This window comes from Pseudorca crassidens, chromosome 4, assembly GCF_039906515.1.
Source record: "Pseudorca crassidens isolate mPseCra1 chromosome 4, mPseCra1.hap1, whole genome shotgun sequence".
Lineage (NCBI taxonomy): Eukaryota > Metazoa > Chordata > Mammalia > Artiodactyla > Delphinidae > Pseudorca > Pseudorca crassidens.
Genome location: NC_090299.1, coordinates 149,966,192 through 149,992,096, shown reverse-complemented (window position 1 = coordinate 149,992,096; position 25,905 = coordinate 149,966,192). Strand labels below are relative to the sequence as shown.

General features: G+C 35.5%; 1 protein-coding gene across 4 annotated transcripts in view; it reads right to left on the bottom strand.

The window, feature by feature from the left end:
- The window catches only part of FSTL5 (follistatin like 5), a 676,350-nt gene that overhangs the window by 617,161 nt on the left and 33,284 nt on the right, over window positions 1-25,905 (bottom strand). For all 4 annotated transcript variants that reach the window (XM_067737033.1, XM_067737032.1, XM_067737031.1 and 1 more), the window contains exon 2: window positions 4,025-4,166. In XM_067737033.1, coding sequence (XP_067593134.1) covers window positions 4,025-4,150 — 126 coding nt within the window. In that variant the 5' untranslated portion in view covers window positions 4,151-4,166. The remainder of the gene's footprint in view (window positions 1-4,024; window positions 4,167-25,905) is intronic.

The following is a 25,905-nucleotide window of genomic DNA, read 5'->3' as shown; positions in this document are numbered from 1 at the left end:
TTCCCCATCTGTGGTCTACCTATGCTTTTATCTACCTCTTACTAATTTCATTCATTCTGTCTGTTCCCCTCTCTTCTCCTTGGGAAAGTAACTTTTCCTCTCTGATTTTAATAATATCATTTGGATAAACAGGAATAATATTCCCTGCATCCCAGGATTACTGTAGAATTAAATTACAACCATTAATGTATATGAAAGTACACAGTGCAATGTAAGTATGCAATGGTTATTTTAAAATAATAATGAAGGAAGAGCCACTATCTGGATTTGCATTTTGTAACTGTATTTTTCAATTTTACAGTGCTAATGAATTCCTACTCTTAAGTTCAATAAATACTTGTTGGGTAAACACATTGGATGAAACACAGGATCAGCTCCCTTAGATATATATTATGGACTATAATTAAGATTCCATAATTAGCATGATGGATTTATGTTACTCATTTTTATCTTGAGACAGACAAATATATTTGTAATCACATTTTTGTGTATATAGAGTTGTAAATGATATAACTATGTACATATGTTTATAATTATATCTGCACTATTTCTATCTAATATGACAAATAATTCTCACATTTGAGTTTTTGCTCCCAAAAGGGGATTCATTATACAGTTAACACACAAATATTTGATAAAAAGGAATTCTGTATATACATTTGTCCAGATTCAAAGTACAGACACCTCTCTGGGGAAAATGTGGAGATTGGCTAATCAGAACTCAGTATCTATCATATCTATTATTTTATAGTTTTGTAGTTAATAACTAATATTTAATACTAGTGACACCTATCCAAAGGTTTAGAGAGGTTACTATTCTTTGCAATTTAAATAAAACTATATAGGCTAAAAAATAACAAATAAGAGAAAATCAATTTATGTAATGCTATTAAAATAATGTATTTAAAAAAATTATTAAGTATAGCTCTATTGATTTTACTCTGGTAAAATGGTAGAAAAGAAATTATGTCTGATTTATTAATTATAATAATACAATTATATATGTATATCATCTTGATTTAAGCCTTATTCTAGCCAACAGATGGAATCATTCCTTCTACATATATTTGTTTCTTGTTTACCATGTGCCACATACTGTTCTAGGTGCTGTGTTATAGCAACATGAATAGTAGCTTATATCATAATGGAAAGAAACATCCAACAGACTAATAAATAATTAAAATAGATATCTTGCAAACAGTGATGTATTCTATGAGTGGAAATAAGAAATAGAGACACAGACGTAGAGAACAAACGTATGGATACCAAGGGGGGAAGGGGAGGTGGGATGAACTAGGAGTTAGGGATTGACATATATACACTACTGATACTATGTATAAAATAGATAACTGATGAGAACCTACTGTATAGCACAGGGAACTCTACTCAATGTACTGTGATGACCTAAATGGGAAGCAAATCCAAAAAAGAGGAGATATGTGTGTATGTATAGCTGATTCACTTTGTTGTAGTGTAGAAACTAACACAACATTATAAAGTAACTATACTCCAATAAAAATTTTTAAATAAACAAATAAATAAATATGAGAGAAGAGTACAGAAGAAAACGTTTTACAAAACTATTTAGAATATCAGTAAGAAGACTAGAAAAGGTCCTTCCTATTTAAGAACAAAAAAAAAATGGACATAAAAAGTTTAGAACCTCTGGGACTAATTAATAAAAGCTTATTTCCCAGCAAAAAGAGATAAAAGAAAAAAAAAGAAAAAAGAAAGAAAAGAAATCAAACAGGGGATCTAGGGAATGTCTATGTTTGTCCCATTTTCAATTATGATTTGGGAAAGCCTAACAAAGTAGCATGTGAACCTAACTGGAATGAAAGCAGTGGAAAAAGGATGACCAGGTATCCCTGGGATTCAAACAGTGACTGATATAAACAAAAATAAATAGTATAATGAGATTAGTCTTCAAGGTCTTGGGGAAGGAAAAGTAGATCCCAGTGGCTGGGTCAGGGGTTGATAGTGTGTGGAAAGTATCTTGTGGGACTTTGCAGGAACTTGCACAGCTCAGGGTGCTTTTTTATTCCTGTCAAATACACAGGTTTACACACACACACACACAAAGTCACAGAATGCCTCTATAGCTTCATGTCACCTCTGTCTCACATCATTTGAAAGTTAGGTATTACATAGCATTCTCTGCTCTCTGCTTCTACATACTAGCAATCATGTATTGTTTCTAATTATTTCGGGCTAAAGACACAGAGATGGAAAAGATTGGGAGGTGACTTTGATCATTTTGGGTGGGTATCAGTCTTTCTAAAACAGGTTTAACTCATTGTGTTGTTTCATTTCCTTATAGGTTTCTTAAGTCACACAGCAGTGCAGGATAAGAAATTTATCTTCAATGTCCAAATTTAATTCAAAATTATTTATAAATAATACATAAAAATCTGTGGTTTATATTTAGCAGGGGAACAGTCAGAACTCCTAGTCATGCATTCTACCTGTCATTTTTCTGCCATCGATTCAATTAAACAGTATCTACTATATTCATGGCACCAGGAATGAAAAGATTAGAAAGGCACAGTTTCTGACCTAAAGACACATAACATAGGGCAGACACAAAGCATGGAATAAATATTCACTGGGTCTGTAACAGTATGAGTCAAACGTTGAATTAATAATGTGTTTTGAGAGCATTCATAAAGGAGTTATTATTTCTAAGTTTGGGGCAGTGATAAAACTTATTGTTAGTCCATGAAGTAGCGGAAACAAATGATATTTGAAAGATAGTGGAACGAGGCCAATTCTCCAATTGTATTTATCCAGCCTGAACACTTTAATAACTTATTTACTTTTACATGAGACTAAATTTCTACAATGATTTTTGACATTGAAGTATATTTTATATTTTACTTATTTTCTCTTTTATTCCTATCAAATCTATCCTGCATGTTATACCCTAGCCTATTGATACATTTAATAAATATATGCATTCAGAAAAATACTTTAACATTCTAAGAATTTTTATTTCTCATCTATAGAATGAAAATAGATATGTCTTTACCAGTTTGTTTTGAAGATTAAATAAAATAATAAATTTAACAGCTTAGCCTAGTGTCTGGCACATAAAAATCCCAGTAAAGTTTAGCAATTTTATCAAAATACAATAATGTGATGAAAGAATTTCAGCAAAAATAAATGCCACTAGCATGTATTGAATGTAATGGAGGAAACCAATATAGTTATGTTTATTTCAAGTGTTATTTTAAAAGACAAGTAGCATAAGAAATTTAAAAATACATATGTTCTTTTCAAAATCAGCATTTTTGTCTTTTTTCAGTTCTCTAGGAAAACCAAAATGTATTGTAAACTTATTTGATTGAATGTTGCTTTAGTATCTTATTTGCAGTATCATGATCTGTTATTAAAATAAAAGCACTAGCTTAATTTACTATAAGTATATAATCTATATAATTTATAGAATTCCCTAATGTCAACTTATTTTTTTCTTGAAAATATTTAACATAAATAAATGAAGTATTTTCTCAACATTAGACAACACAAAATTATGATTTTTGATGAACTTAAAATGTCTAATGATTTTTATAAAAACAAAAACTTTGCCAAACTATATATCTCTAGATGGCAGACATCCTTTTCTCTTTATCTTTATGAGAAATTCAAGAACATAACAGTATTGTTTTATTTTGAAAAGTTCTAAACTTAAAATTAATATCAAAATAATAGAAAGCATCTGGGTGATTAGGTCTTAACATATTTACTGATCTTTATAAATCCTTTACTATTACTTCACGTGAACTTTTAATGACATATTTTTAAACTAGCCCATCTCTATAATTTGTGAAAAAGTAGTTAATTCCCAAAGTGGTAAGCTTCCAAAAGTACTACCACTTCATGTTTTAAAATGTGATTTTTATGTAAATTATATTCTGAAAGCATATTCTGAAATAAGTGCTCCTAAGTGAGTAGTAAACCAGACAACCAATAGTTTAGTTCATAACCGCTAGACACTAGGAGCAAGTCCAGATGGGTACTGTACCTTGTGTCGCAATCTTATTAGAGGCTGATAAGATTTAAGGCCATATCCTGCTTCTTTGGTTGGCCTTCCTTCTGACTCCAGAAAAATGAATCCAAGAATCAAAACAGCTGACCAGCACTTAAACATCCTTATTGTTTTTCACCTGTGAAAATTAACATTGCAAATAATCAGAAATACATTCTATATTAAATAAATGTATCAAGAAATATTCAATAGCAAATAGAAATCTTAATAGATCTAATCAAAACCTGGCAGCAGCCGCCAACTGAATCCATAATAGGTAAGCATCTCTGAATAAAGATTATTATCTTCTTGATCATAACAAATATTGTTTGTTTTACTCATACAGCTTTACACAACACTGAATAAGTAGAAATTTAGGGGCCAATAAAAATGTACTGAGGAACAATTAATAAACACATGTCGAAAGAAAAATTTTTAAAAAGAGAGTAAACATTAAACAATGATAAATTTTCTAAGCATCCATACAGAATACAATTATCAACATATTTTTAAATCTCAAACTCCTCTTGGAGTGTATTTGATGAATAATGCTTAATAAAACTATAGCTATTATAATTTACTGGTAAATATTGGTGAGAGGTTGATAAGATAGTCTTCTATGGTAAGTACTTAATAAACTGAGGTACAACAGAAATTATACAGTTAGGTTATATCGAGTTATGAACGCATTTTACCAGTAGCACCTAAGAGGACGTTTCCTAGAAAATTGCTTTTTAAGTGCTTTAAACTAAAAGTCCTTTGGCTCTTTCCACAGCTCTATATTCTTGGCTATAGCAGAGAAATTGTAAAATTGCATAAATTTATCACCATATAAACTCTCTAAGCCCTCTTCCAAACAAACAAATCTATGCTTTGACCTCAACTATATTCCACTTTACCACTTTCACATCTTTGTCACTATTGTGACCATAGGAGGAGCTTTTTCTCTTCCTGTCTAATCCAATCTGGTCATCTGCCTTGAGATACTTAGCCAACTGATTAACCCTGCTATTTAGTGTATTTAAACTCTGTCTCTAAATGATTTTCTTCCATCTTTAAATGTGTTGAAATCATCCATGTTTTAAGATAATTTCTCTTCTCCTCTCCTTCTGAATTTTTGGAAGGAATTGTATATCTTATTCTATCCATTTTCTGACCAATCATGATTCTATCCTCATCACTCTATCAAAATAACATTTCTTTTTTTCAAAAAATGGTCACTGTACTTGATGTCTATGACATCCATCTCTTCTGTGTCTACAGAGTTTGTAAAATCGTCTTCTCAGTCCTCTTGCAAGTCATCCTACTCCTTTATTTTGCCATTAAATATTACTTAATCCCATTAGCCATGTATGCTACTCCATTCACTCAGCCAGACAGTCAACATAGTCTATGGTTTTAATTATATGTAGTGCTTCTCATTCAATCTCCAGATTGGTATGATTAGCCTGCTTAACAGCTCTGCTTTCATGTTTCAAAAGTAACCCCTCATAGTATACACATCCCTACATAAAGCCATGCTTTTGCAGACTTTCATTCATCCCTTTACTCAAGCCAGAAACAAAGGAGACATTTTTGACATCTTAGTCTCCCTTACTCTCCATATTAAACCCATCTCTAAGTTCTATTAGTTCTACCTTCATATATATATATATATATATATATCTCAAACATCAGTTCCTTTCCAAATCTACAGCCACAACCCTAGTTCAAGTTGTAAGTACAACTTCTCCCTTCAAATGCTCCAATCCCATACTTCCTCACCTTCCACACTTATGTACCTTCAATCCCTTCTCCACACAACAGCCTGATCAATCATGTTGCATCTAAACATCATGATGTTATTGCCTTTGCTAGTAACTTTGGGACATATACATTTATCCTTAAGATAAAAAACAAAACCACTGGTTCTTACAAGTTCCTACAGCATCTAGGCTCTGCATGTCTTACTCTTCTTTAAATAACTGTTCTCCAGCCTGACTAATTTCGTGCAGTTATTTGAACTTGTTTTGTCCATTCCTACTATGAGGCTTTTGTGTACTATTTTCTCCAATTGAAATACAATTATTTTCCCATTTATCACCCAAAGACCATCACACATCAAAAATGTCCCTTAGAATCCTTCCCCATAATACGAAGCCTGAGTTACATTTCTTAGTTACTCTGCTCATATATCAGTATTCTTTCATTTCAGAGCATCTCTTTGTAATTATACAACATTAATATGATTACTTTAAAATGTACTCACAAGACTATATATCTGTCTCCTTCAAACTTCGTGGTTGCTGGAATCTGTTTTGTTTTGTTTTGTTTCCCCACCATTATATCATCTGGACCTACCAAATTGCCTTTCACCTACTGGACATACAGTGAATGAATGCATAAATGAATGTCATCTTGCATGCAAGGGAAACAAGAAAGAGCGTGTTTTCCTGCATTCTGACAATTCTGAATGCAATTCCCATTTCCACTGCTGTTACAAAACATCTGAAAACTAACCTGAGAAAACTAAATATTTTCATTTTCAATCCTTCCTTCTGCTGTCATTTTGACATATAGTCTAATCCTTCTTCCAGAGGTAAATATTTGTTTATAAGACAACTGGATGGAATATTTCAAATTCAAGATAGAGACCGAGAATAAAGCGAACAGTTCAGGTGAAGGCTTATTTTTTCAGAGCTCTGAATACTATGTTCCTTCTGTTGTGAAGCAGGAGAAGGAGGAAAGAGGCATGGCAACAATCCTGTAGCATTATGATTCTGGGTGAAGGTGAGGTCATAAATTTCCTAAAAGTGCTCACTTAAGGTCCCACACGGAAAAGAGTTCATCTACTATAAAATACAGAACAAATGAACAGTTAATTAGGTGAATAAAAATCTCATAAATTTTGGGTGACTGAACTTCTACACATTGATAATTAGATCAACAATCTGCTGAAATATATTTTCTGCCAAAAGGTAACAGGATAGGAATATCTACTTTAAGAAATTTCATTAGTTGAGAAAAATAAGTCAGTGTGTAAATCTTTGGTGTAGTATTGATATATGCAACCTATTTATACTATTTTAATCTACTTTTCTGATACTCTTAACTGTGACTCATTTTTTCTTCAGTGGTAGTCTTATGATTTTCAAGTCTAAAATTTCTTTAAAATACCAAGTTATACAAAAATAAGAATGTTTTATCTTATCAAAAGCTGTCATACATCTGAAGTGGTTTACTTGGTATTATGGATAAAGTAAAGAAGATTTAATATTAAAAGTCAGATAACATTTTTTTAGGAGATCTCTGATTTCTATTGCAGATAGACATTTGAGCTCAGCAGTGGAGAGTTAGACAAAGACTAGTTTCCGTGTTTATCTTCTGTGAATGGTACCTCATAAGATTTCCTCCATTGAAATATCACTAAGGAAAATACTTGAATTCAATTATATAGTAATCAAATGGCAACCTAAACATAAAGAAAGAAGGCTCTTCTCAAAGGATACTCAGAAAACAATTATTAGCTTCTTACTTCTAGAATCCAAAAGCGTTATTACTGCATTTTTAAAAGTTCACTTGTCCACAGAAGCTGTTCTGGAAATTTTAAATCAGCAATAATTGATCCCCTGATATACTGACTCATGAGCTCACTTTCTCGGTATAGTAACCTCTGACAACCTGTTAGGTTTTCATAATTAATTGGCAGTTTGTGACAGCTCGGTAAGAACACTGAAAAGCATGTGACAAAAACAAACCAGCTGGAGCAGATGGTGTGATAATGATCCTATGACATTTCCTTCTAACCTCAACATTTATATGGAAGCATCAGAAAACAACCTATTAACTTAGAGAAAACAAAATGCATGTTACCTAAAAGGTATCTGCCTAATATAGATAACAAAGTTGGACTTAAAAATGGTAACGGGGAAAGCTTGTTTTGGGAGGGGATTCAAGATGGCGGAAGAGTGAGACGCGGAGATCACCTTCCTCCCCACAGATACACCAGAAATACATCTACACGTGGAACAACTCCTACAGAACAACTACTGAATGCTGGCAGAAGACCTCAGACCTCCCAAAAGGCAAGAAACTCCCCACGTACCTGGGTAGGGCAAAAGAAAAAACAGAGACAAAAGGATAGGGACGGGGCCTGCACCAGTGGGAGGGAGCCGTGAAGGAGGAATGGTTTCCACACACTAGGAGCCCCTTCAATGGTGGAGACGGGGGAGGGAGGGGGGAAGCTTCGGAGCCGCGGAAGAGAGCACAACAACGGGTGCGGAGGACAAAGCACAGAGATTCCCACACAGAGGATAGGGGCCGACCGGCACTCACCAGCCTGAGAGGCTTGTCTGCTCACCCGCCGCGGCGGGCGGGGCTGGGAGCTGAGGCTCCGGCTTTGGTCGGAGCGCAGGTAGAGGACTGGGGTTGGCGGCATGAACACAGCCTGCAGGGGTTTAGTGCGCCACGGCTAGCCGGGAGGGAGTCCGGGGAAAAGTCTGGACCTGCCGAAGAGGCAAGACTTTTTTTGCCTCTTTGTTTCCTGGTGCGCGAGGAGAGGGGATTCAGAGCGCTGCTTAACAGAGCTCCAGAGACGGGCGCGAGCCGCGGCTAAAAGCGCGGACCCCAGAGACGGGCTTGAGACGCTGCTGCTGCCGCTGCCGCTGCCGCCGCCGCCACCAAGAAGCCTGTGTGCGAGCACAGGTCACTGTCCACACCCCCCTTCTGGGGAGCCTGTGCAGCCCGCCACTGCCACGGCCCGTGATCCAAGCACAACTTCCCCGGGAGAACGCACGGCGCGCCTCAGGCTGCGGCAACGTCACGCGGCCTCCGACGCTGCAGCTTGCCCCGCCTCCGTGCCTCTCACTCCGCCCCCCCCCACCCGGCCTGAGTGAGCCGAGCCGGAGAAGCAGCGGCTCCTTTAACCCTGTCCTGTCTGAGCGAAGAACAGACGCCCTCCGGAGACCTACCACAGAGGCGGGTCCAAATCCAAAGCTGAACCCCGGGAGCTTTATGAACAAAGAAGAGAAAGGGAAATCTCTCCCAGAAGACTCAGGAGCAGCAGATTAAATCTCCACAATCAAAGTGATGTACCGTGCATCTATGGAATACCTGAATAGACAATGAATCATCCCAAATTGAGGAGGTGGACTTTGGGAGCAAAGATATATATTTTTTGTCCCCTTGTGCTCTTTTTGTGAGTGTGTATGTATATGCTTCTGTGTGTAATTTTGTATAGCTTTGCTTTCACCATTTGTCCTAGGGTTCTGTCTGTCCTTTTTTTTTTTTCAATTACTTAAAAATTTTTTTTCTTAATAACTATTTTTTTATTTTAATAACTATTTTATTTTACTTTATTTTATTTTATCTTCTTCTTTCTTTCTTTCTTTTTTTCTCCCTTTTATTCTGAGCTGTGTGGAGGATGGGCTCTTGGTGCTCCAACCAGGCGTCAGGGCTGTGCCTCTGAGGTGGGAGAGCCAAGTTCAGGACACTGGTCCACAAGAGACCTCTCAGCTCCACGTAATATCAAACGGCGAAAATCTCCCAGAGATCTCCATCTCAACGCCAAGACCCAGCTTCACTCAACGACCAGCAAGCTACAGGGCTGGACATCCTATGCCAAACAACTAGCAAGACAGGAACACAACCCCACCCATTAGCAGAGAGGCTGCCTAAAATCATAATAAGGCCACCGACACCCCCAAAACACACCACCAGACGTGGACCTGCCCACCAGAAAAACAAGATCCAGCCTCATCCACCAGAACACAGGCACTAGTTCCCTCCACCAGGAAGCCTACACAAACCATTGAACCAACTTTAGCCACTGGGGACAGACACCAAAAACAACGGGAACTACAAACCTGCAGCCTGCGAAAAGGAGACCCCAAACACAGTAAGTTAAGCAAAATGAGAAGACAGAGAAACACACAGCAGATGAAGGAGCAAGGCAAAAACCCACCAGACCTAACAAATGAAGAGGAAATAGGCAGTCTACCTGAAAAAGAATTCAGAATAATGACAGTAAAGATGATCCAAAATCTTGGAAATAGAATGGAGAAAATACAAGAAACGTTTAACAAGGACCTAGAAGAACTACAGAGCAAACAAACAGAAATGAACAACACAATAAATGAAATTAAAAATTCTCTAGAAGGGATCAATAGCAGAATAACTGAGGCAGAAGAACGGATAAGTGACCTGGAAGATAAAATGGTGGAAATAAATACTGCAGAGCAGAATAAAGAAAAAAGAATGAAAAGAATTGAGGACAGTCTCAGAGACCTCTGGGACAACATTAAATGCACCAACATTTGAATTGTAGGGGTCCCAGAAGAAGAAGAGAAAAAGCAAGGGACTGAGAAAATATTTGAAGAGATTACAGTTGAAAACTACCCTAATATGGGAAAGGAAATAGTTAATCAAGTCCAAGAAGCACAAAAAGTCCCATACAGGATAAATCCAAGGAGAAACATGCCAAGACACATATTAATCAAACTATCAAAAATTAAATACAAAGAAGAAATATTAAAAGCAGCAAGGGAAAAACAAGTAACACATAAGGTAATCCCCATAAGGTTAACAGCTGATCTTTCAGCAGAAACTCTGCAAGCCAGAAGGGAGTGGCAGGACATATTTAAAGTGATGAAAGAGAAAAACCTACAACCAAGATTACTCTACCCAGCAAGGGTCTCATTCATATTTGACAGAGAAACTAAAAGCTTTACAGACAAGCAAAAGCTAGGAGAATTCAGCACCACCAAACCAGCTTTACAACAAATGTTAAAGGAAATTCTCTAGCCAGGAAACACAAGAAAAGGAAAAGACCTACATAATAAACCGAAAACAATTAAGAAAATGGTAATAGGAACATACAAACCGATAATTACCTTAAATGTAAATGGATTAAATGCTCCAACCAAAAGACATTCACTGGCTGAATGGATACAAAAGCAAGACCAACATATATGCTGTCTACAAGAGACCCACTTCAGACCTAGGGACACATACAGACTGAAAGTGAGGGGATGGAAAAAGATATTCCATACAAATGGAAATCAAAAGAAAGCTGGAGTAGCAATTCTCATATCAGACAAAATAGACTTTAAAACAAAGACTACTACAAGAGACAAGGATACTACATAATGATCAAGGGATCAATCCAAGAAGAAGATATAACAATTGTAAATATTTATGCATCCAACATAGGAGCACCTCAATACGTAAGGCAAATACTAACAGCCATAAACGGGGAAATCGACAGTATCACAATCATAGTAGGGGATTTTAACACCCCACTTTCACCAATGGACAGATCATCCAAAATGAAAATAAATAAGGAAACACGAGCTTTAAATGATACATTAAACAAGATGGACTTAATTGATATTTATAGGACATTCCATCCAAAAACAAGAGAATACACATTCTTCTCAAGTGCTCATGGAACATTCTCCAGGATAGATCATATCTTGGGTCACAAATCAAGCCTTGGTAAATTTAAGAAAATTGAAATCGTATCAAGTATCTCTTCTGACCACAACGCTATGAGACTAGATATCAATTACAGGAAAAAAATCTGTAAGAAATACCAACACATGGAGGCTAAACAACACACTACTTAATAACCAAAAGATCACTGAAGTAATCAAAGAGGAAATCAAAAAATACCTAGAAACAAATGACAATGAAAACACAGTGACCCAAAACCTATGGGATACAGCAAAAGCAGTCCTAAGAGGGAAGTTTATAACTGTACAAGCCTACCTTAGGAAACAAGAAACATCTCAAATAAACAACCTAACCTTACACCTAAAGCAATTAGAGAAACAAGAACAAAAAAACCCCAAAGTTAGCAGAAGGAAAGAAATCATAAAGAACAGATCAGAAATAAATGAAAAAGAAATGAAGGAAACAATAGCAAAGATCAATAAAACTAAAAGCTGGTTCTTTGAGAAGATAAACGAAATTGATAAACCATTAGCCAGACTTATCAAGAAAAAAAGGGAGAAGACTCAAATCAATAGAATTAGAAATGAAAAACAAGTAACAACTGACACTGCCGAAATACAAAGGATCATGAGAGATTACTACAAACAACTATATGCCAATAAAATGGACAATCTGGAAGAAACGGACAAATTCTTAGAAATGCACAGCCTTCCGAGACTGAACCAGGAAGAAATAGAAAATATGAACAGACCAATCACAAGCTCTGAAATTGAAACTCTGATTAAAAATCTTCCAACAATCAAAAGCCCGACCAGATGGCTTCACAGGCGAATTCTATCAAACATTAAGAGAAGAGCTAACACCTATCCTTCTCAAACTCTTCCAAAATATAGCAGAGGGAGAAACACTCCCAAACTCATTCTGCGAGGCCACCATCACTCTGACACCAAAACCAGACAAAGATGTCACAAGGAAAGAAAACTACAGGTCAATATCACTGATGAACATGATGCGAAAGTCCTCAACAAAATACTAACAAACAGAATCCAACAGCACATTAAAAGGATCATACATTATGATCAAGTGGGGTTTATCCCAGGAATGCAAGGATTCTTCAATATACGCAAATCAAACAACATGATACACCATATTAACAAATTAAAGGAGAAAAACCATATGATCATCTCAATAGATGCAGAGAAAGCTTTCAACAAAATTCAACACCGATTTATGAAAAAAACCCTGCAGAAAGTAGGCATAGAGGGAACTTTCCTCAACATAATAAAGGCCATATATGACAAACCCACAGCCAACATCATCCTCAATGGTGAAAAACTGAAACCATTTCCACTAAGATCAGGAACAAGACAAGGTTGCCCACTCGCACCACTATTATTCCACATAGTTTTGGAAGTTTTAGCGACAGCAATCAGAGAAGAAAAAGAAATAAAAGGAATCCAAATTAGACAAGAAGAAGTAAAGCTGTCACTGTTTGAGGATGACATGATACTAGACATACAGAATCCTAAAGATGCTACCAGAAAACTACTACAGCTAATCAATGAATTTGGTAAAGTAGCAGGATACAAAATTAATGCACAGAAACCTCTAGCATTCCTATACACTAATGATGAAAAATCTGAAATTGAAATTAAGAAAACACTCCCATTTACCACTGCAACAAAAAGAATAAAATATCTAGGAATAAACCTACCTAAGGAGACAAAAGACCTGTATGCAGAAAATTATAAGACACTGATGAAAGAAATTTAAGATGATACAAATAGATGGAGAGTTATACCATGTTCTTGGATTGGAATAATCAACATTGTGAAAGTGACTCTACTACCCAAAGCAATCTACAGATTCAATGCAACCCCTATCAAACTAACACTGGCATTTTTCACAGAACTAGAACATAAAATTTCACAGTTTGTATGGAAACACAAAAGACCCTGAATAGCCGAAGCAATCTTGAGAACGAAAAATGGAGCTGGAGGAATCAGGCTCCCTGACTTCAGGCTATACTACAAAGCTACAGTAATCAAGACAATATGTTACTGGCACAAAAACAGAAATATATATCCAAGGAACAGGCTAGAAAGCCCAGAGATAAACCCACACACATATGGTCACCTTATCTTTGATAAAGGACGCAAGAATATACAGTGGAGAAAAGACAGCCTCTTCAATAAGTGGTGCTGGGAAAACTGGACAGCTACATGTAAAAGAATGAAATTAGAACTCTCCATAACACCATACACAAAAATAAACTCAAAATGGATTAAAGACCTAAATATAAGGCCAGACACCATCAAACTCTTAGAGGAAAACATAAGCAGAACACTCTGTGACATAAATCACAGCAAGATCCTTTTTGACCCACCTCGTAGAGAAATGGAAATAAAAACAAAAATAAATAAATGGGACCTAATGAAACTTAATAGCTTTTGCACAGCAAAGGAAACCATAAACAAGACGAAAAGGGAACTCTCAGAATGGAGAAAATATTTGCAAATGAAGCAACTGACAAAGGATTAATCTGCAAAACATACAAGCAATTCATGCAGCTCAATATCAAAAAACCAAATAACCCAATCCAAAAATGGGCAGAAGACCTAAATAGACATTTCTCCAAAGAAGATATACAGATTGCCAACAAACACATGAAAGAATGCTCAACATCATTAATCATTAGAGAAATGCAAATCAAAACTACAATGAGATATCATCTCATACCGGTCAGAATGGCCACCATCAAAATATCTACAAACAATAAATGCTGGAGAGGGTGTGGAGAAAAGGGAATTCTTTTGCACTGTTGGTGGGAATGTAAATTGATACAGCCACTATGGAGAACAGTATGGGGGTTCCTTAAAAAACTAAAAATAGAACTACCATACGGCCCAGCAATCCCACTGCTGGGCATATACCCTGAGGAAACCATAATTCAAAAAGAGTCATGTACCACAATGTTCATTGCAGCACTGTTTACAATAGCCAGGACATGGCAGCAACCTAAGTGTCCATCAACAGATTAATGGATAAAGATGTGGCACATATATACAATGGAATATTAGCCATAAAAAGGAACGAAACTGAGTTATCTGTAGTGAGGTGGATGGACCTAGAGACTGTCATACAGAGTGAAGTAAGTCAGAAAGAGAAAAACAAATACCGTATGCTGACACACATATATGGAATAAAAAAAAAAAAAAAAGGTCAGAAGAGCCGAGGGGTAAGACGGAAATAAAGATGCAGACCTACTGGAGAATGGACTTGAGGATACGGGTGGGGGGAAGGGTAAGATGGAACAAAGTGAGAGAGTGGCATGGATATATATACACTACCAAACGTAAAATAGATAGCTAGTGGGAAGCAGCCGCATAGCACATGGAGATCAGCTCGGTGCTTTGTGACCACCTAAATGGGTGGGAGGGAGGGAGATGCAAGAGGGAAGAAATATGGGGACATATGTATATGTATAACTGATTCACTTTTTAATTATAAAGCAGAAACTGACACACCATTGTAAAGCAATTATACCCTAGTAAAGGTGTTAAAAAAATAAATTAATAAATACAATAAAAAAAGTGGTAATGGGGATGGACAGAGGTTTTTTCTCTTTTTCAAAAAATTAGTATTTTTCTCTGAATCATACTATTTTTTTTTCACCATATGAAATAACTGCTTTTGGCAGCAGGATTTAGAGTACTTACATTATTCAGTAGATTCAAATTTGAGGGATTTTGATTTGTTTCTGCATTCTCTGTAATCTAATGTCTAATCGTTTGGGGAAAAATAATAAGAGTGTTAAAGTATTGCCTTAGGAACAAAATGCAGAATTTGATATGGGGAAGGAAACTTTGGTATCATGCCTATGAATGAAACGAATGTTAAGGTAAAGCAAATCCCCAACATTAACAAATGTTTTAAAGGAGTCAATTATCCTAAGAGTTTCACCTGGAGTATCCCCACTGCATCTTACTCCACCCTAGAAAACTACCATAGATCTTTCAAGAAATAGCCCCAGTCACCTCCTTTGTGAAAACTTCCCTGCCAATCTCACATGAACTTGATTGCTCTCTGCTGCAATTTTAATGTATCTCCCTTAGAAGACATTTTACCTTGCACTGTGGTTATCAGTTTAAGAAAGGCTATCATCCTCATATAGATTTAGAAGGAAGCACACTGAACTGGTTCTGTCACAATTTAACACATTTCTTAACTTCCACAGACCTCTCTTTGCTCTGTTCTGGGTGAGGGAGGTGCCTACACGATCACTAGTGCCTTTTTTCCTTTCTGGTATCCTGCAATTCAATGAGATGCAGAAACGGACTTCCAGACTACCTTGCGTCATGCTGTAAAACCTAAGCGAAACCAATGGCCTTACTTGGACCCCATATGTAAAAAGAAATTTATGAGCTTATAAAGTCTAGCACCTGTACCAGATTACTCCTACTGAGTAGATGTATTGATCAGAAGATACAGGGAAGAGCAGGTTTGCAAGAGAAAATTATGATTTTGTGTGTGTGTGATGCCTTTTGTAGTCCTATTGGAGGTGTTAAATAGGCACTGGGATATTGAACCTGGAGCTTGGCAAAGAGGTATAGGCTGGGCATACCTGTTTGGGGTTGTGAAAATTTATATGTCTTTTACTCTAGGTAGGAAATGGGAAGAAGTTAGAGAGGAGAAAAGGTCCAAAGACTAAGCCCTCAGGCAAGTTTAGTTGAAACAGAAGATTAAGTGCTGCTAGAAGGTGGAGGAAATGAAAAGAGTAAACTGGCAATTTTAGAAAAATGATAGATGGGCATTTTCATTGGAATGGAAGGACTAGAACCCACAGCTCTTATTATCTGACAGCCTGTGTTTTCACCGGTTTTCTTCTGTGTACTCTGTATCCAACCAGAAGTTGTCTCATAAAGACAGGACTTTGTTAACCATTTGTGTGAATCAGAGCAGTACATGGCACACAGCATAAACTTAATAAATAATTTTGATTGATTAATTAATAATTAATGGTGATAAGTAATTAATTTGAAATTATAGCTGTACATAAAATGATTCTTAATATTCTTCATGTGGTCAAAAATAGTCATTAAAACTGACTATGAAATTAATCTAGAAGTCAAATTGCATGTATCACAAAAAGCTTTTCTTTTCCCCCTGGATCAAAACCTTTGAGCTTGGCTTTCAATGGGAAGTTCCTCTGAAAAAGCCTCTCTTGTCAAAGACAGACAACCTTTTCATTCTTTGGCTCAAATGAAATTGGAGCGGCCAGCCAGATTCTCCTACATTCCTCAGTCTTGTCTGTTGCAGCAACTGTTTTCATCTCTTGACCCACTTTACCATGACATCCACCACTGTGAACTCTGAGGTTGAGTTTTAATTTGAGATTTCTCTTAGAAGGAAATATTATCCAAAGAACCCAGTTTTTTGGGTTTTTTTTTTTTTTGCTGTACGCGGGCCTCTCCCTGTTGGGGCCTCTCCCGTGGCGGAGCACAGGCTCCGGACGCGCAGGCTCAGCGGCCATGGCTCACATGCCCAGCCGCTCCGCGGCACGTGGGATCCTCCCAGACCGGGGCACGAACCCGCGTCCCCTGCATCGGCAGGCGGACTCTCAACCACTGCGCCACCAGGGAAGCCCGTGATAGGTATTACTGCTCATATTGAATTAGTATATAAATAAAGGGAAACTTCTCAAGATAAAGTCCCCAAGAATGACTCTGATCAAATTTGACCCATGGTTCTGTTATATAATTCTACTTTTAAGACACACATAATGTTGCAGATATAACGGGGTAGCCTATACGAGAAGTAGCCATAGAGAAAAAAAAACAAACTAATTATTCAGACTTCATACTACTGGAAGAGGGAATCCTTCACTTCCATTTGCTTTAGATCAATGTAAATGAAGACTTAAGATAAACAAATGCAGCTATAATGTGAGAGCAGTAGCAATGTGACTTCTGTGTCCAGACTGCATGGGTAAGGGTGGTTCAAATCTATATGGAAACACTAGCAAACATGGAACTTTATTCTTAATCCTATGGTTTATATTGTGAAAGTGTCTAAAACTTTTAAGTGTAATACTCTATGTTGAAAAATTCTAACATGGGCAATACACTTTCTTTAAACATGTGGGATAAGAATAGAATTATAAGTGTTAAATAATGAGAATTCTGACCATTAATTTAATTTCACTCTTTCAAGGAAGGTGGAACTTGTAATGACATCTGAGTCATTAATTCAGATGAACAAAAACTGTAGAGATTCTAATCAATTATACCTTTCAATAGCCAGCTTAATTTGAAGCTGAAAGAAGCTAAATATAGATAAAATATATTCTTTGCCATTTTAGGACTGCAGTCTAAAATGTACAATAATTTAAGCTTGCACTAGGAGAAAATATTCACACTGAATTCCATTCAATTAAAGAATGTGTGTTACTCTGCTTTAAGCAAATGAAAGTCTCACATTATGAAAAGCATGCTAGGTGGTAAATATTGTTTTCCAAGACCATCTTTGCTTTACAAAACTATTTATACTCAGTTATATTAACTATTCTGGTGCACTAAAAAGAAAACATTTTTTAAATAAGATATTCAAGTACAACACACAACAGATAACAGAACTGAAAAATATAGTAGAGACCTAGTGTAACCACTTCTTTTTATTTGTGATGAATATGAGAACCGATTAGAATAAGGTTTGTCTATGAGGAAAGTAGAAGTGGGTGGGAATACAGCTGTCCTGATTCCAGGTACACAGGTATTATTTTTTCTAATACTAAAACACACCCGGTAGAATCCATTCACTACGGAAGAAAAGGACACACAGGTATCAATGAGGTTTTGTTTAGAAACGGCATCTCTGTGAACCCCAGCATCCTTGTATTTGCTACTTGCTAGAGTTTCCAGAAGCCAGCTGGTAGGCCACCAGAGTCACCATCTCTAGAGAATCGTGTTGTTTGAATAGAATGTTTGGAAAACCTTTCTCCTGTTCCTTTGTTCTGCACAGTAATCTTCGCTGAACAATAATGTAGTTGTGGTTAAAGTTATACATAGATGGTTCAGCTGTCCTCATATAACTGCAATTACACAGTAGTTTCATATACATAACATATACCATATATATATATATATACATATACAAACACACAGACATATATATACATATATTGTGGTTTATGTAGTTATATAACTATGTGGATGTCCATAGGTATACATAGGTGGCTATATATAATACAGGATACATAGATTTATAAAGAATGAACTTTGCATCTAGCTGACTTAACCCAGGAAATGTTGTAAATTGTATAACATTACAGTAGGCTGGACTTCCAACTGTATATACCAGCACCTCAAATTTAGGCAGAAAAAAAAAATACAACCTTCAATGACTCATTTTCAGTCTCCCAAAAGAAGTCCCTGGACTTTATAATACGTTTATGATTCAGTAGTCAAAAAGTGTATTATGCGTAGCCTGAAGTTAAATTAATTCCCTATGTCCATTTTTATGATGACCTCGGTAGACAATAATTAAAAAAATAAACTTTATTCACTTCTTTGTGTTCAGCTTATTAAATCATGGACTGTCAGTTTCTTCTTCACAATGAATAATCTCAGTTACTTAGAGAAAATTTGGTCATAATATTCTGGATTAAATATCTTAGTATGTGCACATAATGGACCACCAGTATCACCTTGCTGAGAGCTGTGGTCCATAACATGGTGAAACATAACAGGTCAAAATCCTGTTCTAACATGGCCAAGGTGATGCGACCCAGCTCATCTGCTCTTAGCTTTTGTCCACTCTATGCCCACCCGTCTTATGTGTGACTAGTTCAAAAATAAGCCACTACAATATCATTCCTCTATTTATCATATAATTTATTACACTTTAAATTTCTGAATTTTAGTTCATTTTCCCAGAAGTCTGACATCAAACAGGCACTTTTTCTTCTGGTGGATGATAAACTGAAGGTATTTATTTCTATAAACCTTACAAAAGTCCTTTCAATACTGAGCAGCAGCACGCTATAGTGGAAATAACAGGAGGCTAAAAGTCAAAAGAGATGGATTCTATTTGTGGCTGTGTTTATAAACATTTTTTAACACTGCTTTAGCGTTCTCAACCCAGGGTGTCTCCCCACTAGTCCACTGAAACTGACTCCAGAAGTGAGGTCTTTATTGACACTTTCACTTCTATCACACAATATTGTCATGGTTTCATTTCACATTTCTATCCATCCTTCTGCAGTCTCTTTCCCCACTTTTCTTTATTCACCTGATCTACTCACCTGATTCATAAAATAAAAATTTAATCAGAATAATAAAGTTCACTTTCCCTTTGCCTTTTTATTTTCAATAATATATCCAAAATATTAAGGAACAGCATCTGTATGTCATGAACATATAAACTGAAAGTTATAAAAAATACTTTCATTCTTTTCAAAGCAAGTACCAGCTGGAAGGGATCATGCAACTTAAAACTAATCAACCACAATGATCTTGGTTTTTCTCTTTTTTCTCCGAAATACAATGGATGTAACTTATTACACATTGCAAAATATTACCTAAAGATTAGCAATCGCCTATATGTTTGGTGTGAAAGACCTATTCTCCTACTTTGTATCTAAGCAGTAATAAGTTTGACTGATATATGAAAAAATGATGCTTTAAAAGTTTAAAAATAATAATATATTATATGACCTTGAAGATATTGCCCTGGTTCAAGAGAAGAGAACATCATTATAGGCTCTGTCTTCTGAATTCATTGCCTTCTACCTTGATAGGCACTTAAAATGTAAATTAAGGAAGAATACAGCTCTTAGGATTGACTATGCCTAAAACCTCAAAGGTACTATGTTACAGATTTTATTTGCTATTAAAAGAAATCATTTCAATTTTTTCAATGTCAGACATTTTAAATTCAACCTATTCCATACCAAGCTTTCTAGCGGCCTATGTTCCTTAAATCTGGGACTACACTTAGTATACACGGAAAAAAATCCGTCAGTTTAGCAATGAAGTGCTGCACAGGGAACAACTTAATTTCCTCTGTATTTAAAGCTAAAATGCCATGGGGAAAACTTGCCCATTCATTCAGGTCAGCTGAGATTCAGAGGTATCCCAGTTCATATTCAGGGAAGTATGGGGAGAGTCCAAGGATAGAGCCCCGAATCAGTTGTAGAATTCACTGGAACCCAGGGTATTTGCCAGGATGACCTCATGCCTCTCCAGAAGGAGCGATCTGAGCATTTTCTCAGAATCAAAACATCCATGTTTTCATGAGAGATATGAAAAGCAGAGAGCAAACTGGGCATATAGACCAACTGCAGCTGAGTCAACCGAAGATGGGCACATTCCTAGTGATCTGAACACAAGCAGACAAGGGGAGTAGAAGCTTTCCAAGAAACTCTTAACAGGAATTAACAAGAGCTGTAGTAGCTAGTTATGTGGTCAGTGTTGACCAGTGATCAAAACAAAAGTCATTAGCAAAAAAACAGCGAATGTCAAGTTGGTTTTCAGCAAGTGACATAAGAGAGCTTGCATTTTATTTTATACCAGTATTTTTCAAAATTCAAAAATAAACATCTGTAAAAGCTTGGATTTTTTTACATATGAACACATTATTTTTTAATATTCTTTTCACTATGTTTTATCATGTTTTTATCATGTTTTTAACCATATTGACTATGGTTCCGTGTGCTATACAGTAGGACCTTGTTTTTTATCCATTCTATATGTAATAGTTTGCATCTGCTGACCCCAAACTCCCAATCCATATCTCTCTCCTACCGCCCTTCGCTTTGGCAACCACGAGTCTGTTCTCTATGTCTGTGAGTAGCTTGAATTTTTTAAAAACACATTTTATCAGATTGGGAAAGAAAGAAGCCCGAAAAAAGATGAAAAACAAAATCAGTAATTTAATGCTTTATAATATAATAATAAAAAGTACTTTTTGGATATTTTGTCCAGGCACAAGTATACCATATGCTTTCACATTTTTGATAACAATCTATCAACACAAAATCCACTAATTTAGATAGACCAGATATGTGAGTCCAGTCAATATATCCATAACAATTTACTAGATTATACAATCTAGAAGCAAATGCTTCTAGGAGAAAATAAAAGCAAGGCACAGGTACCAGTGTGCTCTCTGAGAATCTCACATTTGAAGTATTTTGGGATGAGTCCTTCTCATTAGATTTAAGAGCAAATACTACATGGTATTGAACTACATGGAATTGGAACTAAATTGCAACTCCATCAGGATGCTGCCTTAATCTGAAGGCAGCTAACAAAAATTTAGTAGCATCATACAACCCACAGATGGCCTGCTTCAGGAACCTTGTAATTCTGCAAAATCCGCAATAACCCTGACAACCATTTTTAATTGCATTCTATTTTTATTTAATTTTTAATTATAATGTATATATTTTTATTTAATTCACTGAATTCTTTAATGGACTGTGATAATGTTTAAAAAAAAAAACCTTCCCTTAATAAAAATATTTGCACCTAATTTTTTCTCTTTAGTTTTTTATTTGTTCTGGAAATAATTTGGGGCATGGTATGGTTACAAGATTTTATTTTATTTTACTTTCATTTTAATGTTATTTTTAGTCTACTTTTATTCTATTTAGCTACAGTTTTTTAGAAAATTTACTGGATTTGTTTTTTCTTTTTTTTTGGCCTCACCGTGGGGCATGTGGGATCTTAGTTCCCTGACCTGAGACAACTCATGCCCCCTACAGTGGAAGGGGAGACCCCTAAGCACTGGACCACCAGGGAAGTCCCTATTGGATTTATAATTCTATCTTGGTTAAATGTTGGGATTCCCTGTACATGTGGTTATGTTTTTTAATTCGCTATTTGCTTCCATTCACTTATCTATACTAGGCAGTTATCACAGATTGTAATTACTAGAGTTTGATAATAATTCTTGATATTCAGTAAGGAAAACCCTTGGTCTTTTTCTCTTCCATATCCTTTTTAGAATGAGCACATAAAGTTCTTTATCAGAGCTTGTTGTGGTGCATATTTAAATTGCATTTCTTTTTAATCCTTCAGTGCAATTTACTTTAGGTGTTTATTATATAAGCAGCATATGAAATACTTAAGCCATTATGAAAATCTGTCTTTTATAGGTTAATATAACTTTTTTACATTTATTAAGATTGCAGATATATTTTAACATATTTCTGCATTAGTTTTATTTTTTCTCGTGTGTATTGTTTTTTAACCATTTTACTACCTTTGATTCTTTTGTTTCCTTTCTTACATTCTATTGGATTGATGTATTTTCAATACATTCTCTTTTTTCTCACGTAGAAGCTGAAAATATGTTTTACTGTCTAGTACATTGAACAGATGATCTTTCTTCTGAACAAGAAACAATTTTGAGGGCTTCCCTGGTGGCGCAGTGGTTGACAGTCCGCCTGCCGATGCAGGGAACACGGGTTCGTGCCCCAGACCAGTAAGATCCCACATGCCGCGGAGCGGCTGGGCCCGTGATCCATGGCTGCTGAGCCTGCACGTCCGGAGCCTGTGCTCCGCAACGGGAGAGGTCACAACAGTGAGAGGCCCGAGTACCGCAAAAAAAAAAAAAAAAAAAGAAGAAACAATTTTGAGATTTAAACATGTTTTGAAAACATAAGATCTTATGTGAAATTAACAAGAATAATAGTTTTACCTTTAAAAGACAATCAATTATTATATTTAAAGTAAAAAGTTATATTTAAATTCTGTTTTGTCATTTTTTTCTTACACACCATACATTTCTAATGGTTTACTTTTATTTTGAAGTGAACATTTCTATAGCTTTTCAGGGTGAGTCAATAAGAAGCAAATTCTGTTGTTTTTTGTGTCTTAAAATGTCTTTGTCTTGCTTTTACTGTTAAATCATATTTTAGAGAAGTTAATAATTCTAGGTTGGTAGTTTCTTCTCCAACACTTTCAAATGTCTGTGGCATGTACTGTTTTGATGAGAAGCCATCTGTTAATCTATTTGTCATACCTTTGTAGGTAATGCATTCTTCCTTGGTAGCTTTTAATACTCTCCTTGTTATTTTTTTTTCTTTTCTCTTCTAGCACTTTCTTCTTGGTGAATTTCTCAGTAATATTTTAAAATTCGTCATTTCTTTCTTTTTGTGTATAATCTAATGTGTGATCTGTCCACTTAATTTTTTTTAATTGAAGTGTAGTTGATTTCCAATTTTGTGTTAGTTTCTGGTGTACAGCAAAATGATTCAGTTATACATAAATATATGCATATATATATATATATACTTTTTCATATTCTTTTCCATTATGGTTTATTACAGGATATTGAATATAGTTCCATGTGCTATACAATAGGACCTTGTAGTTTATCCATTTAACTTTTATTTAAATGTCTATAGGTATTTTGTCAAGATTTCAAATTGTTTAGTCTTTAAAAAATATCCAATTATTTTTATTTAATTTATTCTGACTTCATTTCATAAAGTCTTCTTATTTTTGGACATTATACCTTCTTTTACTTATTTGATGATCTTAAATATATTAATTAAAATTTTTTTCAATTTCTTCTGGAACATATCTTCAATTATGTATTTGCTTATTTATTTGTAGCATCAGTGGCTGTGTGTGGGGGCTGCTTAAGGCAGGGTGGGTGTTTGTCTGTGTTTCACCTTACCTCCCTGGTTTTATATTGGCAGCTTTGGACTTCTGCCATGTTACTCTGCTGAAAGCAATGCAGAGTCAAGCTTGAGGCTAGCTTGCTTGATCACAAGAATTTTCTTTTTTTTTTTAAAGTAACCATCTCTCTCTACATAATACTTTATTTAAGTTGCAGCAATGACCAGCCTTTTTTCTCCATCTCAGATCAATACTATTCCAGTCCCTGGATTCAGTTTGGTTCTGGTACCTCCCATGAATTTTACAGAAATTTCTCTTTCCCATTAACCCCAAGTAACTAATTCTCCAGGCAGCCTTCCCTGCTTCTCTGTGTATCCTTGGCTCTTGCCACCAACTCCTCCTGCTTTCCTGCAAAGTCATGCCTCTTAGATTTCCCCTTTTATGTTTTATCTATTATATGTTTTATGTTTAGGAATATCCTCAAAGGATAAATAGGGAAATAAGTTTTATTTTGCTTTGCTTTGGGATTGTACCGTCAGGGCTGTGCTCACACTATAGCCCATCCAAGTTATTGGACCAAATATTAACTATCAGGTAGATCAAAAAACATAAACCTGTGTTAAGAATTCAAAAAAAAGTGGACCTCACGGAAATGCCATTTGCTGGTCATTTAGTGAGTATACAATTGCTTTTTGAGTTTAGTTAGATAAATTAATAGAATTTTCATGAACTTTTTTTATGATAAAAGTTAAGTGGACAATGTTTTTGCATTTATAAGCTCCTTAAAGTACAAATGTGGATACAAAATGCTAAAATCTATACTACTAAGATATAACTTGGCTTTCATTGTAAACATCTGGAGAAAAGTAGAAAATGTCAACCTGAACATGGGGTCTTTTATTAATATTACTCAAAAGTAGACATATTATTATTCAGTTCATAAACTAACTTTCTCTTAGGTGGAGAAAATTGATAATATTTGAAAGTCATTAATTTATTGGATCTACAACCATGGAAATATTTCAAATGATGTACTGAGAACATTTTTTTACATTAAAAAATATACATCCATCTTTTCATAGTGATTTTCAGAAACTACAGAGCAAGTAATTAATATGTTAAATTTAATTTAATGCCAACATAAATTCAATGAAACATGAATTTTATAAAATTTGGTAAAACAAAAATTTTATATTTGAAAAACCTCTTAGAATTTATGTAGTCCAAAGTCATTTCTCCACAGATGAGGAACAAAAATAAGTATAATGAGCTGAAATCTGATGGTACTTAGCTAATAGCTTCTAGCAATACATCTAGAATATTTCTAGACATATATGTAGGAATATGTCTAGACACAAAATTTCCTAATACCTAGAGTTCTTTCTAAGTTTTTATTGAAGTTTTTAATTGAATACATCCATATGATTATCCTAATATTATAAAATATGTAGGAAAATGATGTCTAGAGTAAGGTAACCGGATAAAACTACCGGTATTTTCTTGGTCCTGTTCTAACAATGTGTTTGGTTATTTAGCATGCATACTTCTGTAACAGTGTTTGTAAATGGCAACTTTTCTCACTGTGAAAATGACTTTATGTACAAGAGATCTCTCACATTGTGGCAGTGTGTTATCCACAGGTTAAATTTAACTTTGATACCGCATTGCTTGACACTCTATTTATTTATTTATTTATTTTTGCAGTACGTGGGCCTCTCACTGTTGTGGCTTCTCCCGTTGCGGAGCACAGGCTCCGGATGCGCAGGCTCAGCAGCCATGGCTCACGGGCCCAGCCGCTCCACGGCATGTGGGATCTTC